Source organism: Micropterus dolomieu, linkage group LG22, assembly GCF_021292245.1.
Source record: "Micropterus dolomieu isolate WLL.071019.BEF.003 ecotype Adirondacks linkage group LG22, ASM2129224v1, whole genome shotgun sequence".
In the NCBI taxonomy this organism is placed as follows: domain Eukaryota; kingdom Metazoa; phylum Chordata; class Actinopteri; order Centrarchiformes; family Centrarchidae; genus Micropterus; species Micropterus dolomieu.
Window position 1 is genome coordinate 14028302 of NC_060171.1, and position 16028 is coordinate 14044329.

A 16028-nucleotide genomic window follows, 5' to 3' on the forward strand; every position below is an offset into this window, starting at 1 on the left:
AAGATTTAGAATTTTGTACTTAGGTAAAAGCGGCAATACCTCAGTGGAAAAATTAAGATTATAATATAATAATGCAAAAAAACTAGCTCATGTACTGGAGTTATTACAGGACAGGGAATGCTTTGTTTTCCTTTAATCGATCTTGCAGCTTCATCTCAAAGAAAAACTTTTAATCATTGAATTTAATATCCATATTCACTCACTAATCCAGCAGTCATCACTCCATGAACATGGCAGATAATTTTTTTTGTATTGCCGAGTCAAATATTTCGCACATTATAATCCTGACTATTTTGAATGTTGGCACAGATCAACGCCGTGCAGTTCTCAATTTATAATCCGGCTTAAAGTCTGAAACTTGACCAGCATTTTATCAGATTCTCCTTCATGCCATGCTCTGCTCTTGAAAAGAAATTAACAGCTAGGACGAGCATCATTGACCATATGTTATTTTATTGCATTGAATTCAGTAGCTAAAATAAAATATGCCTAACATACATAGGTGAAGGAGATTCGATGATTTGATGGTTAAAAGGCAACAAAATGAGATAGAAATATATAAATACATGATTGACTTTCCTATACACACCTTTGAGTTGTATGCACTCAAAGTAACCTCACATGCAATCTGAGCTGATGCCTCTGGCAGGTGGTGTGGTGGTGTGGGGTTGGAGGAGAATAGTAATGAGGGATTGATCGAGCCCGTTGGCTAGTGACTGACAGGATCTCTCTTCCCTCGGGGGGGAGGGGTCAGAGTCACAGCAAACCTCAGGTTCAGTAACCAGGCAGCTAAAGCCACTGGACAGGATCCTCTGATGGTTTGACCTGCTGACCGGCTAGCAGCTCACAGTTCCTCGCTGGCCACAGGTCCAGAGAGAAAGAGAGAGAGAAGTATCATCTAAACACATGAACTTATTAACAAGTACAAGGATTTGAGAGTCTGGTTTTAAAAAAGCAGTCAGTGATACACATCTTCAGCATAGCATCACAAAGCAGCAATTGTTCAACAACAGATGCAAAATTACAATCAAATAATGTAAAATGAAAGAGGTAAATATGCAGCAATACAACCCATCAGGGTTTCCTGTTAACCGTGTGTCCAAGTAACTGCTTTTAGCCCTTTGACTGGTGCAAAAAAACATTCAGATCAGTCTTAGTGCATTGCTGTTTTCAGGATGTTTGATCATCTACAATTGCTTTTTATTTCATTTAATTCCCTTGTTTTAATCTCTTCTAACTATAAACAGAATCTCACTCATTGACCCAAGTGCTTCACTTCACAGTACTGTTGAATACCCCTAAAAACCCCCCACAGATTATTGCATACTATGCTGATGGCACACATACCTTGGCTCAGGTGTATGTTCTGTACCAGAGTTATTGTCAGACTGAAATGAGTTGGCATTAGTTGTGAGCTTCGCCACACGCTGGAGCAGTTGTGGAGGGATGAAACGGACAAAACTGGTTATACCTTCCAGGACTCTACAGAAAACCATTATCGGCCTCAAGTTTGAACACATTCAAAAACAAATCCCACATTCAAAAACAAATCCCACTTCCCTCATTTAGACAGACACAACTTACTTACATTCATTACTTCAGTTTTTTGGATGTGATCTGATTTGTGTGACCCATTTGGGTGTGCAATATTGCTGAAACGCTATCTTGGAAGACATGCCTTAATCAAACCATCATGTTAGGGGATCTCTGAAACAAGCAAAGTGCACAGTCTGTCTCTTCTCAAATCTCTTAGTGGGGTAACCTTGCATTCACACGACGCACTCTGTGCTGGGAAAAGATATAAAAAAGGACAACAATTTTTGGTTTCAATCATCACTGGAAACAGTCGTGGACAAATTTCCAACTAAACAGGTGTAGCTAAAAGGGTCCACAAAATTGCCTGAACAATGGGGTGTAAATAAATACTTATAACAAATAACAGAGTGTGGTTATAATACATTACATAGAACAATTGATATTTTCATGAGGTGCTATATATACCCATCAATAGGTTTTGGATTTTATTACTATATTCAAAGATGCAATATCCTGTAGAAAATAAAAATCTATCATTGTCCAATATTATCCATAATCCATTCACTCTAATTAAAAATGAAACCAGTGATCTCTAATCTGATCAGAATAACACACCCTCCTACTTTAAAATTTGTAAAAGTAGTGGTTAAAACAATGCCAAGAAGGAGTTGATCTCCCTTCTGTTCAGGCATTATAGGAGGGTGTGTATGAACCTCACAAGTTGGATGGAAGTTTGGACTGTTTTTGTTCGGTCGCTAGCATCTTTGCAGGGGATCTAGCGTGGGGAGAGTGAACACCAACGGACTGGTTCTGAGAGTCGGGCCCTGAATGTGTCCGACTTACAGGAGTGGCTTGACCCGGGATAGGACTGTAGGGTTTACTGACAGCCATGGGGGAGGAGAAGGGGCTCGATGCCCCTGCTACCACCTCTGAGGAGCCAATCATGGCCAAAGGCCTTTCCTGGTGTATAGAGCTGTGAGAGCCTGAGATAGTTTTTATTTCCTGGGTAAAGAGATATCCCGAGGACTCGGCCCTCTCTTTGAGGGAACAGGCCACCCTGGCAGGGCATGAGGTCTGAGTGGTTAGAGGGCTGTGAGAGCCCACGGTGCTGGGGAGCTCACTGTTGTAAATTGTCCTTCCCCTCACAGGGCTCTGTATGCTGGGACTGTGGATTGGGGGTGTGTAGCAGGGCGAGACCTCGGCAGAGCCATACTGGGCCAGAGAGGCGAGGGCCGAGTGCTCAGGAAGAACCTGGGGAAGGAAAACAGACTGGAGACCTGCAAGGCTGTGCTGCGCCAGGGAGGCTGCGGCCCCAGCTCCGACTGCAGACCCTGGAATAAATCCACTGGAGGAATGGGTACTGGTGATGAAGGGAAAATGTGGGAGGTTCAGACCACTGGATGTTCTGCCTGCTCTGTCATGATTGTATCCCATCTGCTGCATGATGGCGTGGGAGGTCGGCCGCAGCTGGCTTAGTATGGGGCTGACTGAGCTGGAGATCAGAGGGCTTATGATGGATGCAGAGGGGGCTGGAAACCTCCCTGCTAACCTCCCTGGCGCCCCCTGCTGGAGAAAACCTTTCGGGTGCGGTGGGGTGGTCATAGCACCATGGAAAGGTTGAGAATGGAGCTGAGCGGAGCAGGTGTAGGAGACAGTGGCCTGGCTGACGGGGAAGACTGAGGCTATGCCGGAGTGGGGAGGATGGGGTGGGGGCTGGTGTGAGGGAAGAGGGCCCAAAGGCTGCAGGCTGCTGGTGAAGATGGGCTGGGACGTCAGCGTGGGTGACAAGGGCCCACTGGAGGGATGGTATGTCCTGAGGGACGCCAGTGTAGGAGTCTCAAACCCAAATCTGAATTTGGTGGAACTAGCAGGAGAACCGGGCCCTGAACCACAGCTGCTGGATGTGTTCGCTCCAACATGGACTCTCTTTGGATGGCTGGTGGGGTCCTTCAGTGGGCCTGGTGCCAGAGGATGATGGAAGAGGATCGAAGGCAGCTGGGATTGGTGGGCTAAGGCCAGAGCCAGTGGGGTAGTGGCAGCAGCAGCCTGGAGTGGAGCCTGAACCAATGGGGCCCAGATGACCGGGGTGGGTGATGGGGGAGCAGGGGGAGGGTTTAGACTGGTCTGGATCAGCTGTGTGCATTGGGCCATATCACGGTCATGTTGCACTATTCTTTGGATGATCTCACTCTCTTGGAAGTTTAGTGTGCCAGAACTTTGGTGATGCTGGACTTTATGCTGCAGAACAGAGTTCCTCTTCCCTGTTAAGAAAATACAAATAAGGCCATGCTATAACAAAACGTAACATATCTGCAACCAATTCACATGGATGTTCAGTTCTGATGTGAGGTGTTACACTGCAGCATAATGTAGCTGAAACAGTGAAGAGAGTAAGTGTCACGTATTTCTTATTCTACACACTGTAGATGAAAGAAAAAAGGGTTTGTTAATCCACTGCCCTTCGTAAAGAATAATCTCACTATAAACACTATTCTAATAGAAAATGCCGCTTGAGCCACCACAAACAATTCCCTGCATAGTCACTCCTGATTAGATACTCCCAGGAAGTTATAAAGCCTCCCCTCTTTAGCCCCGTCAGTCCCCCAAACCGTTGCAGAGTGCAGAACAAAGACACAACATATGTGAGTTAAAAATGTCATACTGATAATCTTATTTAATTTGGCTAATATTTCATGGTTTTGTTTGAGTGTTAAACAAATTGTTTTGTATTTTATTCCTACAAGAGTCCTACGTTTGGTAAAATCTGAAGAACAAGAAGCATTAATGTGAGAATAATGATAAACTGATTTACTTTATCAATCAATTATTAATGTGAGTGTTCAGATTCGTATGTTTAAATATGCATCCCACATTACATGTTGTCAGCCACCATCACTGTAGTTTTTTTTTCCGTTTCTAGGTGTAATACCAATAACACATAAATAAAATATAACTGCTTTTATTCATACTAGACCAGCTTTAAACATAATATCTGAAGAGCAAATAAAATAAAATGTAAATATATAAATAAAAATATTTAACTGTAAAACATGGAATTGGCTCCTAAAGACTGGTTTTATCTTTTGGCAAAGGACTCACCGATGCGGTCTAGGCGGTCGAGAGCCACAGTTTCAAAGGCTCTCCTCATCATGGGATACTCCTCCAGCACCTCGTTGAAGTTGTCCACCGACAGAGAGTACAGCCGACAGTAGTTATCTGCTCGCACGCTGGCTGTCCTCCTGCCTCGGGTCAGCAGGCAGATCTCTGCAAGGAGAGGAGGAAAAAAAACTTATTATCACACTTATTATATATTATTTGTACCATTTTTTTAAAACATGTCCTGCTTACATTAACATTACTTTCTGGTCCTTCTATTTATATTAGTCTTGAAGGAGTTACTTAAATCAATCTAAGTAGAGATCTGTATATATTTATATATATATGTGTGGTGTGTGTGTGTGTTGTGTTTGCATATGCATGAGCCATTATTAGGTTGGAGGTGTGATGTGTATGCAACCCAAGAAGAGTTTCTCCTTTTTTTTTTGCTTTTCTTCTCTTCTGTACCTGACTTTCTCCTCCCTGAGCATGAAATCAATAAAGAAAAACACGTCCTGCTGCGAGCAAGTCAGAACAAAAAGGACTTTTTCAAAAAAAAGGGTGTTATGATTTTCCACTTTTCTCATACAAGTTGTGTGATATATTACAGCCACATTTATATCTTTTTAGATCCATTCATAAAAGTGAAGGCAAAAAAAAGATTCATTAGTGTGAGACGATAAAACACGAAAAGACCATTGCCTCTGAACCCCACAGATGGAGCACTTAATGCAATTTTTGCAGCTTACAGTTTGTCCTGACCTCATCTGTCGTGCCAGATCAAAAAATAAAATAATGCGCCATTTGAAAAAAAAAGTAGACATATTTTTCAGGACAGACATATTGAGGATATACAAACACACACACACAGACTCACACTCTCTCTCTCTCTTCCCTTTCCTGTTCATTAATTTAATCTATTTATTACACGTGACAACGTGGGATTTCTGATATATTTATTTTGCCATGTGTTGGTTTAAAACACACATTGTCTGTCCTCATTTACCATTTTCAAATCTGTGCGTGTTTAGCTGTGCTAAGGAACTTTAAGCCAAAATATTTCATGTTTTGTGATTACCATATCAGTCCTAAACCAAAAACGTTGATGGAGCATTGTTAAACATTAAAATACTATACTTTGTTTCGAAAAAAAGTTGTTTGGGTTGTCAGATCACACTGCAGTGAGATGAAAAACCAAGTTAAGACATTTGATGATAACATTTCACTTTGCAAAAAAGCTGGACACCGACTACAACAGTTTGAGACGATGTAACAAGGACAACAGCAAATGCAAAGTTCTGGATTTCAGCTTTAAATACGGTGTTAACAAAGGGGGAAACCCCCACAGATGGATGAATCAAAGATCACAAAGCTTTGCTCCTCTTAGTCCAGAGCCATTTTAAGGAGATGATGTGGGCAGTTTTACCAGCTGTATTAGTCAGGGAAGTTAATCTGTTGAGTGCCGAAGCAAAATAAATCAAAACAATTCATACTCACCATTTCTTCATACATTCAAACAGCTACTGAATATATTAGCCTGCAGAGCACACGGCAGGTTGTGTGCAGACATTACCTCCAAAATAAGAGCCATCAGACAGCTTGGTGTCCGTGCTGCTCTTGGTCAGGACACTGACAACGCCGTGCTGGATGAAGTACATCTTCTTGCCGATGGTTCCCTCTCTGATGATGTAGTCGCCCGGCTGGAACACCTCAAAGCGCAATTTGGTCAGCATGGAGGTGACAAAGTTTGGATCAGCGTTGGCGAACAGAGGCATGGAGGCCACCAGTTTACGACAGTTAAAGTTGATGATTTCCTGCAGAAGACATAAAAGTTTAGCTGAGGCTAATGTCAGCGTTATCACACGTGTACATTTCACTCATTACAAATGCAGGGTGGCCAACAGCTTACTGCTCTGCTAATGAGGCACTCTGTCCTCATACAGTCTCCAGCCATTACTACATTAATACTATTACTACTATTACATTAATATTAACATTAACCCAGAAGTCAGCCATATTAGATTACATAAATAATCAACTGTAAACCATTTTTTATAAATTTTATTAAATGTTTATATATTTGTGCTTTTAAATGCAAAATAGGAGGTGATTAAATGTTTTAGACTTTTAAAATGATGATGACTTGGCAGTATTATTATCAAGATAACAACAAAGTAGATTACTTCTGACCTCTCGCAGTGGCTCATTCAGCTCCTCCAAAATGCTTTCCTCGTCAAACATCTTGCCCTGATAACGATGCTCGTAGTAGTCGTGGATCCTCTGGCGCATGTCGGCAGGGAGCTTGTGGAAGGACATGTACTGCTCCACCTGTTTATACTGTAACAACCACAACACCGCCGATTATTACAATAACAAAATCAATAAACATTTATTCATTTAGCTGACGCTTTTATCCAAAGCGACTAGCGAGGTCGCGCGCCTCTGGAGCAACTAGGGGTTAAGAGTCCTGCTCAGGGACACATTGGTGGGTGTGTCACAGTGGGGATTTGAACCCGGGTCTCTCACACAAAAGTTATGTGTCTTATCCACTGCTCCATCACCCCCAATAACTGCATTTCTGTCCAGGACAAAATGCAACAGTCATGTCAAAATGAATATATTAAAGTGATTGATGTGTTGGCTCAGAGGTGGACTATAATGTGTCTCATTATGTTAACAGTCAACTGCCAGGCCATCTGTGAAACCTGCCCACAGAGCAATGTTGGGCCTCTGTCCCATCTGACAAACACAGTTGCGCTCTGCAGGCTGTAGCTAATAACATTAACTACTGTGTCCTTCAGCGGCGTTCTCTACCAGCGAAACACATGTGAACAGTCCGTGTACCCAATCGATGTATGTTATGTGCCGCTGTAAGTCACCTCTCTCCAATATGTCCCTTTTTTCTGTGTTAAAAATCCACAACAGTAGCTCCAAAATCTCTACCCCTTCTCGTCTATGTCTGTAGTGCATTTTTTTTACTTAAATGCCTAAAGATTTATGCCAACGGGGTAAAGTCTTCACAACATTTCTGGTTGAAATACTTTCTCACAATGTCACTTATCATCACCATTTAAAGTCCATTTCAATCATTTGTGGAACAGAAATCACACAAGCACCACAGTGGAATATTTACATATAAAGTTACTTACATGTAAAGACCCTGTCCTGCATTCAAAATCTTAGGAAAAGTACTATCAGCTAATTCTACCTAAAGTATTAAAAGTAAAAGTATTCATTATGTAAGAAAATAGCCCTGGATTATTAATACTGATGCATTAATGTGTAAATAGCATTTTATTGTTGTGGTTTGTCAATGTGGAAGTCATTTAGTAATTTATACTGCTGGGTAGTTTAATCTACAACAATGCATTGTATTTTATAAACTGATCATATGTTTTGTATATAAAATTGTAATTTGGAAAGCTATTTATAAAGCTTTTACATAAATGTAGTAGAAGAAGAGCAGAAGTATACAGTAGCATAAAATGGAAGTACTTCAGTAGTGTACAAGTAGCTCAAGTACCTAAGTACACTATTTGTGTAAATGTACTTGGTCTGATCATTTCACCACTGATTTCAACTCTCCTATAGAAAAAGAAAGTAGATTTTCTTTGACAAATACGAGCCAAAGAACAAACACCCACTTTTTCTTGGTACTGCCTCCTGGAGGAGTCCAGAGACTGAATCAGTGCAGTCGCATGCCCCACAAACATGGCAAAGCAGGTAGCGCCCACAATCATGCTGAGGATGGTGAGCCACACGTCAGCCATGCCGATCGGGGGGTACAGCCCGTACCCGATGCACAGCATGTGACTCATGGCCTTGAACAGGGCGTAGGAGTATTGCTGACCCCAAGTGTCATTCTGTAGGAGACGAAGAGGAGGAAAGAAAAAAGTTTATCAATATCCACAGCACTAATGCTGCGGCACATCTGTGTTTATCTATTCAGAGTTTCAAGACCACAGATGATGACGCTTTTATTTTCCAGCTTTTCCAGAAATGTTTGGAAAATAATTAATGAATCAATAATTAAAATAGTTGCCAATTAATTTTATCAACTTAAATTGTTGCAGCTATAAATGAGATTATAGTGTGTTTTAAAAGTCCCCGAAAGTATCCCTGACTAAATAAGTATGTTTAAATAAGTTTTTTTTTAAAGTTTAACATTCAAGAACTCAGCTATTTTGCTTCATCATGACTGTGTGGGCTCGCGACCCTGTACGCAGGATAAGCGGGTGACGATGGATGGATGGATGACTGTGTGGGTGTGGTTTGATTTAACTCGATTGACAGGGATCAAACAATCAAATGTTGCTAAATCCTGACTGGTGCACAGAAGTATGTGTATGTATCACCTTTTTCCAGCTGAGACCCGCCTGTCAGTGCCATGGATGTAGCATTAGAACTGGATACTGGACCCCAAGATTGCGCCTTCTCAGTCCAATGAGAATTGCTTGCCTGGCGCATACGCCAAAAAGGGTTCTAGTTTCCGGGTCTACTTTATGCGGACCACCGAATGGTTAGTATTTCTGTCATTGGCCTCTCCCACAAGTTCCCACTCGGCCCATAGACACACCCATTTATATTGTGATGACATCACAGACTTTTAAATTGCTTTTCTCAACTTAATGAAAGTTTTACAAATAAAAAAATAAACTTCGATGTTTCATAAATCCATAATTAAAAAAGTCATAACTGACCTTGTTTGCAGCTCGAGGTGTCCAGTCAACAGTTTTACAGACGTCTCTTTTATAATGGTGGTTTATGAGAAAAATACTTTTTGTGCTGCAGGGGAATTTTTCTTTGCAATACAGTGAGTGGCAACTCAAATACTCCCTGTATTGTTATTTGTATTGTACTGTAGTGTATTTGTATGATACTGTGTTCTCTTGCTGGCTGAGGTCAAGTACAATGTTCACACATGCTTGATACAAATTGGGCAGGAATAAGGATGCGCATGTTCTGAATGGACTGCCAGAAAATCTCTCATGTTTATTCAGGACCCCATCCCCGAGAGTATGAAGGTTATTGAAAGAATAGGTTTTCAAGGGCTTTAAGAGGAAAGTTTTTGGATGCTGTCTGACTCATAAATATCACCCACTTACCACCATCTTGTTTCTAGTGACCCAGCAGTCAGCAGGGAAGTCCTGCAGCATGGGAACCAGGAACTGCAGACAGCCATCCCAGTGACACAGCAGCAGCATCATACCAATCAGGTTCATGATACGCACCATGGCGCTGGCCAGGTCATAGGTCATATGGAAAACCTGTGGCACAGATTATCAGCATTAATGGAACTGAAACAACAAAACGCACATCTCTTTGTAAATAAATCTATGAAATTTAAATTCTGTCATGTAATCAGAGGATTTGAGATATACAATCAGTGCTGTGCGGGCCAATGGGTACAGTGGTCCTACACCAGACCACAGTGTTCTTAATCTTCTACAGGCCACCACACGCTGTTTCAGAGTTGCATAACCATCTACGAGCAACATTAATGGCCTACAGGAAGTGCCGCCTCAGTTAGAATTATAAAAATAAGATAATGTAGGATATAATCAGTTATTAAGTAAGTTGATTGTATGTGAGCCTCAGAGTGCAACCAACACATTAACTCCACATACAGCTTTAGGATTTTTTTTTTTTTTTTTTACAATAAGCAGCATCATGTATTTTCCCCTGAAATAAACAACATGTAGTAATCCAGACAAGGCCACAAGTTCTGAGAAATCTGCTAATGCCAGAGAAATCTCACATGTACAGCATTTCACCCAGAGGAATATCTGAGAGTACAGCCTTTGCACTCCAAGTCCCTATTTTCCGCATGTGTTTTTTTAAAATCTGTCATCCAATAAAAACTGTTACGCACAGAAAGCTAGCGCAGAGTCCGATGCGTTTTACTATTCTATTTATTGCGAAAATTCACAATACAACACAAATTGGAGTCAAATGGTGAGGATGATTTTGTGGACACCTCGTCTGTCTGCAGCTCTTGCAAGTTGACACAATGTGAGGTCGTATTTATTTTTAAATGTGCGACAACTTCGGAAGAAAAATACAAGAGGCTGCATACAGGCCAAGGCTGCATTACATTCATAATTGATTAATTTGTCTGCTCTATGAAATGCCGATCACATGCTCTCAGAGCAAGGTGGTATCTTTAATTGACTTGTTTTGTACAACCAGCAGTTCAAACCCAAATATATCCAATTTGCTATCGTAAAAGACTTTTTTATTTAGTAACAATTAAAAAGAGAAAGTTTGGCATTTTTTCCTAAAAAATAACTAAAACGATGAATTTTCTGTTGAGTAACCAACAAACTTTTACAGCTCTATTAGCTAGTTTGAAGTCTTATATGAATATCCAAAGAGCCTATCCCTGGAGGATCTACCTCTTCCCACTGGTGGATGTAGCGAATGAGTCTGGAGAGACGCAACAGCCGCAGCAGACTGAGGATTTTGGTGAAGCGGACGATCCTCAGGGCTCGGGCCGTCTTGTAAAAGTCTGAGTCGATGCGTGTCTCTACGATGAGAAAGATGTAGTCCACAGGTATGGAGGAGATGAAATCCACCACGAACCAGCTCTTCAGGTACTTGATCTTGATCTGCTGTGGGTCCAGGATGATCTCTGTGTTGTCCTCCTTGACGATGCCCGTGCGGAAATTGAGGACCAGGTCCATAAGGAAGAACGTGTCCGAGACCACGTTGAAGACGATCCAGGGCGGTGTGTGCTCATCCTTGAAGAAGGTGATGCCCACAGGGATGATGATAAGGTTTCCTACCATCAGCAGCAGCATGGTCAGATCCCAGTAGAACCTGAAACACAAATAACTCATAATGTAGAAAGCAGCAAGCCAAAGTAATTTAGGCCCAGACACAGTCTTGGGATAAATCATCATAAACTTTACTTATACCTTTGAAAGAACACCTGGGATGAATATTTTATTGCATTTTATTGATGCATAAGTGAGTTGTTTTGGCATTTTTATACCTTCATTATAGATCTGACATTGAAGAGATGCCATTTTGACAAGAAAAAAATGCATCCATTTCCAGCTTCTCAAATATGAGGATTTGATGCTTTTCTTTGTCAAAATTAAAGGGATTAACAATCAAAACACAACACTATTTAGCATTCCATGACTGACAAGGAGAACGGAGAAGAAACATCTTTATAGTAAACAGAATATCTTTGAGTTTTGGTGTATAACAAGCATTTTCAATACATTACATTCTGGGAAATTATACTGGACATTTTTCATCATGTTGTTACATTTTACAGATAAAACAAAAAATCGACCAATTGACATAATAATAGGCAGATTAATCTATAATGAAAATAATTGTAAATTGTTGTCCTGTTAAGAGTACTGATTATCAGTAAGTTGTACCTTATGACTGGTAAAATGGACGAAAAAAAAATCGGACACACAGGAACAGATAATGAAACGACACCAATTGTATCGATGGTTGCTGTTCATTTTACACAGAGGACTTTTAAAAGCAAGAGCCTGAGTGTGTGGGTCTATGTGCATACTGAATATGTGCTGCATATTCAAAGCCATTCTGGACGTGTAGGAACTTCAAATAGAAACAAATCCCTGTGCAACTTGCAGTCTCACACTGTAACTCACAGTCTGGTAGATTTATGTTCAAACGAGCAGAAACAATACAAACACACTGTGTGAGCATAAACATTAACAAAGCAAGAAATGCACTGATTCTAGAAAACAACAATGGTTCTCTAATTCTGTTCAGTACTTGGGGTTCTGGCCACAGGGACAGAGAGGAAAATGGGTTACTGGAATTCATCTAAATTGTTCATGAGGAAATATTGATTTTCACAACTCATTAAATTCTCAAGTATTAGCAGCAGTGTTCAGTTTCATCCATAATTGCATGAAAAAGGGGGCTGCTTGTAGTTGTTTACAGTCAAGCCATCAAATTACATTTCAGTTTTTCAAAATATTTTCATTACATTTCACAGCTTCATTAATTTGGTAAAATATAAAGCCAACAGTTATAAGCTGTAAAATACCCATTCTGTCTGACAACAAATGCTGTTTCACTTACTTTCGTGAGATTTGATATTGTCAGCCGTCAAATGTCTAACTCCCCTGATTTTGCAGACTGCCTTTGCTGATGTAGAACAGAGGAAAATATCACAGCATTTTACAATTCACAGGAAAAGTAATGGACAGCCGAGATCTCCACAGTGTCAACCAGTTACCATCTTGAGTGTGCATGTGAGTTGAGAAAGCATGCATGCAGGTGACTACATGTCCAATCTATTTCAGAGACCTTATTAACCATGTAAGTAGTACAGTATGTGATAATGATGTCTACAGATGAACAAAAATCATAAAAATTCTGTGCTCAAATGAGGGTACGAATGGAGAAACAACCAACAGTAGAAATGCGTCCAGGGTATATCAAAAACCAACAAACACAGTTTTACCTACTCTGGTTACTTCACAGGAGAACATTACAGAAGTGAGGCCAGGTCATTTGTTCTAATCAGCTTTCTGTTGTTCTCTGCCAAACAAAGCATTTGCATTCCCCTCTTCATCTGCCTGTTGTCTCTGTGGTGACACACTGGTCCTAATTGCACGTCCCCTCTCTAGCTAAATCCACCGTTATCTCCTGGGAATCCATGTCATCTCCACAAGTCAGCTCCCATCAGCCAGATGTTGAGTAGTTAGCATTACTGCTCGGCACACGTCACCGTGCTGCAGAACACTGGAACAGCTGGACCAAAAAAAAAAAAGGTCTGCAGGGGACAGTGCATTACTGCCGTTCCCCCAAAGACCATCCTGTTTGCTCATCAGCTGACTGTGCATGCAGCATTCAGCCTACAAAGATCAGATAACTTGCTGGTGTAATCTGGTGTTACCATCAAAATAAAGCTGACAGTTGGGGGTCTCTGGACTTTTACTGGCCAAGAGAGGAATCTTGCACTATTTGGGTCAGAGTGCAACTCCGTTAAAGAGCATGAGAGCACAAAGAGATGGGAGTTACAAGCAAAGTGAACACAAAAAGGCTTAAAATGGTGAAAGGAGCTTAGATCAATCAGGACAGCTGAAAAGGGGATCACATTTGTACTAGAGATACTTATCTCTTGCTGCCAGAGCACAGCTGAAGCACAACAGCCTGCATGCAGCTCAGTGGCTTAACACACACCTGTACTGTGGCTCAGGCCTACCAGCAATCATATTAACCATATTTACACAGCGTGCCAGTTCAGCATGTCTGCTGCTGTATCCACTGAAAGCTTTAATAAAAGACAGCAGTTACTTGTGGTATAAACAACAGAGAGACTGTTGACTGCGAAAAGGAGAGATACAAGGAGAGGAGCTGTGTTACAATGAGCTGGGGCATAGTGGTCATGGAAACACACAGTATGTCAGCACACAACTATTACAGATATCAGGGAGTGAAGGTGACTGCTTACAGGATTTGGACTGGATTCATCAGTTTCTCATTAACAGAAAAGACCAAATATGATCTTTAATGGTTTATGTTTACACCTGAAACTTAAAGGAGAAGGTGTTCAGGTTAAAGAGACCCACGTCAGGCACCTGCTCAAAGTGTGACAAAAAACGAGCATGAAGTAATGACACCTTGTACCTCATACACAGAGTTAACAGCTGGGTGTCCTGATTCCTCACATCATTTTCATTTCAATCTCTCTTTCTGTCTGTTCAGTGTTTTGTGGTGTGCCCCCTCCCCGTCCACACCATCTCTGCTCCATTAGACTAATTGTACTGTAATAATCCCCACTGATGTGTGCTTCTAATATCTTGAATGGTCATGCTACCCTATTTTGATTACCCCATTTCCAAGCCCCTGCTGCACTCTCTGTAATCCACTGCCCTCACTAAATGATAAAAAAAAGTGTAATTCAGATGAGTGGAAAAAAACTGCAGTGACACACATCGGCGTACAACTGGCCAGTGAAAATATGACAGTGAGCCTCAAGGTTAAATGTCATGAAAATCCCTTGATGGCGGTCATGAACAGAATTCTGGTTTGTATGCAGCATGCAATGAAATGTAGAACATGCATGTGCATATGGCAAAACATGGCTGGTAAATTAGAGAATTACAGGTAGGCTTAGTTTGGTGCACAACTGTAATTTATAGATGAAGACAAAACAAGATTGGTTGGTTAGATTACCATATAGCCTATTCCTGTGAGAATTAAAAAATATACACACATATCTCCAGGCCAAACAAAAGGGGAACCTACATCCTACATATCTTAGATATAATTTGGTTGTCATTGTGCTAAATAAGAGGATTTTGTTTGCCATTCGACTAATTTATGATACACCAAATGTTTCTCTATAAGAATGGTCTGTGCAGTGTGCATGGTTAAGTCTTTAGAAAAGAAACATGTTTAATTAAGCCATTTATCTTATCAAGTTGTGTGTGGATTACTGAGGCACACTCAGCTTATGATATTCTGATTATCATGTTAGCAATGTCACAGTGATCAAAGAAAAAACACTCCTGGTATACAGGGGATTAGGTGTGTGTCTATGACATAGGTTTACAGTGACCTTATCATGCTTAATTGCATTTTATGGCTCATTAAGATAAGGCTACTCCAAAATGATCAGACATCAGTGCTTGTAAAGAAAGGTTTTTCCGCACACAAATTACCTAAAATCACTGTACGGGTGGATTATCCAGAAGCCAGCAGACTTTACTCGTTCCCTCTCATGCTCCACGGCCCTCTCACTCCCCAGCATCCGCAGGGAGAACTTGTTGACTCCTGGTTGGAGCATCGCCCCAAACTGACGGTGCATGAAGCCGGCTTGGTACAACCGGTCGTCCTCGGGTATTATTTGGTCGGTTCCCTCCAACTTGATGAAACTTGACTGGTCAAACATAGGCGATTGCACGGTTGCGCCACTCAGACAACCCGCTGCCCGCTGCTGGGCCCCGGGGCCGTGCTCACCGGGGAAACTCTCGCTGACACCGGCATCAGCCTCGGGGATGAGGGGCCGCTGCTCCGCTGGATCTGACCCGAGAGGATGCCGCCCGGTGATGGATGAGACGCTGCCCCTGAACAAGCGACAATCACCGTTCAAGTTTGTCTTCAAAATAACGTCCCTTTCCAAGTCTTCGCTCCTGGCCTCCTCAATGCTCTTGCAACTGCTTGCAGGAGACAGAGAGGACAAATGTTTTAGCCGAATACTTTTCCTCTTAGTGTCCTTGTCGTCGTTGTCTCCTTCGTCAATCACGAAGGATTTTTGCCCAATGTTTTGCGGCAAGCTGTACAGCCGTTTGCGCATGGAAGACTGCAATCTTTCCATTTTGAAGAAGGAGAAGAGATGCGCTCTAAGGATAGCCCGTGAAAACAGAGGGATGAATCATGAATCTCATACA

The 16028-nt window shown here is 41.5% G+C and overlaps 1 protein-coding gene across 2 annotated transcripts; it reads right to left on the bottom strand.

Annotated features, from left to right (window-relative positions):
* Positions 1-455: 455 nt before the first annotated feature.
* On the bottom strand, positions 456-15955 carry LOC123962516 (potassium/sodium hyperpolarization-activated cyclic nucleotide-gated channel 3-like). Of its 2 annotated transcripts, XM_046038693.1 has the most exons (9): positions 15300-15955; positions 11028-11451; positions 9738-9899; positions 8277-8495; positions 6823-6969; positions 6206-6446; positions 4636-4800; positions 2380-3797; positions 456-1783 (listed from the first exon to the last, which is right to left on the bottom strand). In XM_046038693.1, the coding sequence occupies exons 1-9, from the start codon at positions 15953-15955 to the stop codon at positions 1697-1699; spliced, it is 3519 nt and encodes a 1172-aa protein (XP_045894649.1). In that variant the 3' UTR covers positions 456-1696. The 2 variants fall into 2 exon arrangements, with proteins under 2 accessions (XP_045894649.1, XP_045894647.1); XM_046038691.1 differs by having other exon boundaries at positions 1734-3797.
* Positions 15956-16028: the final 73 nt, after the last annotated feature.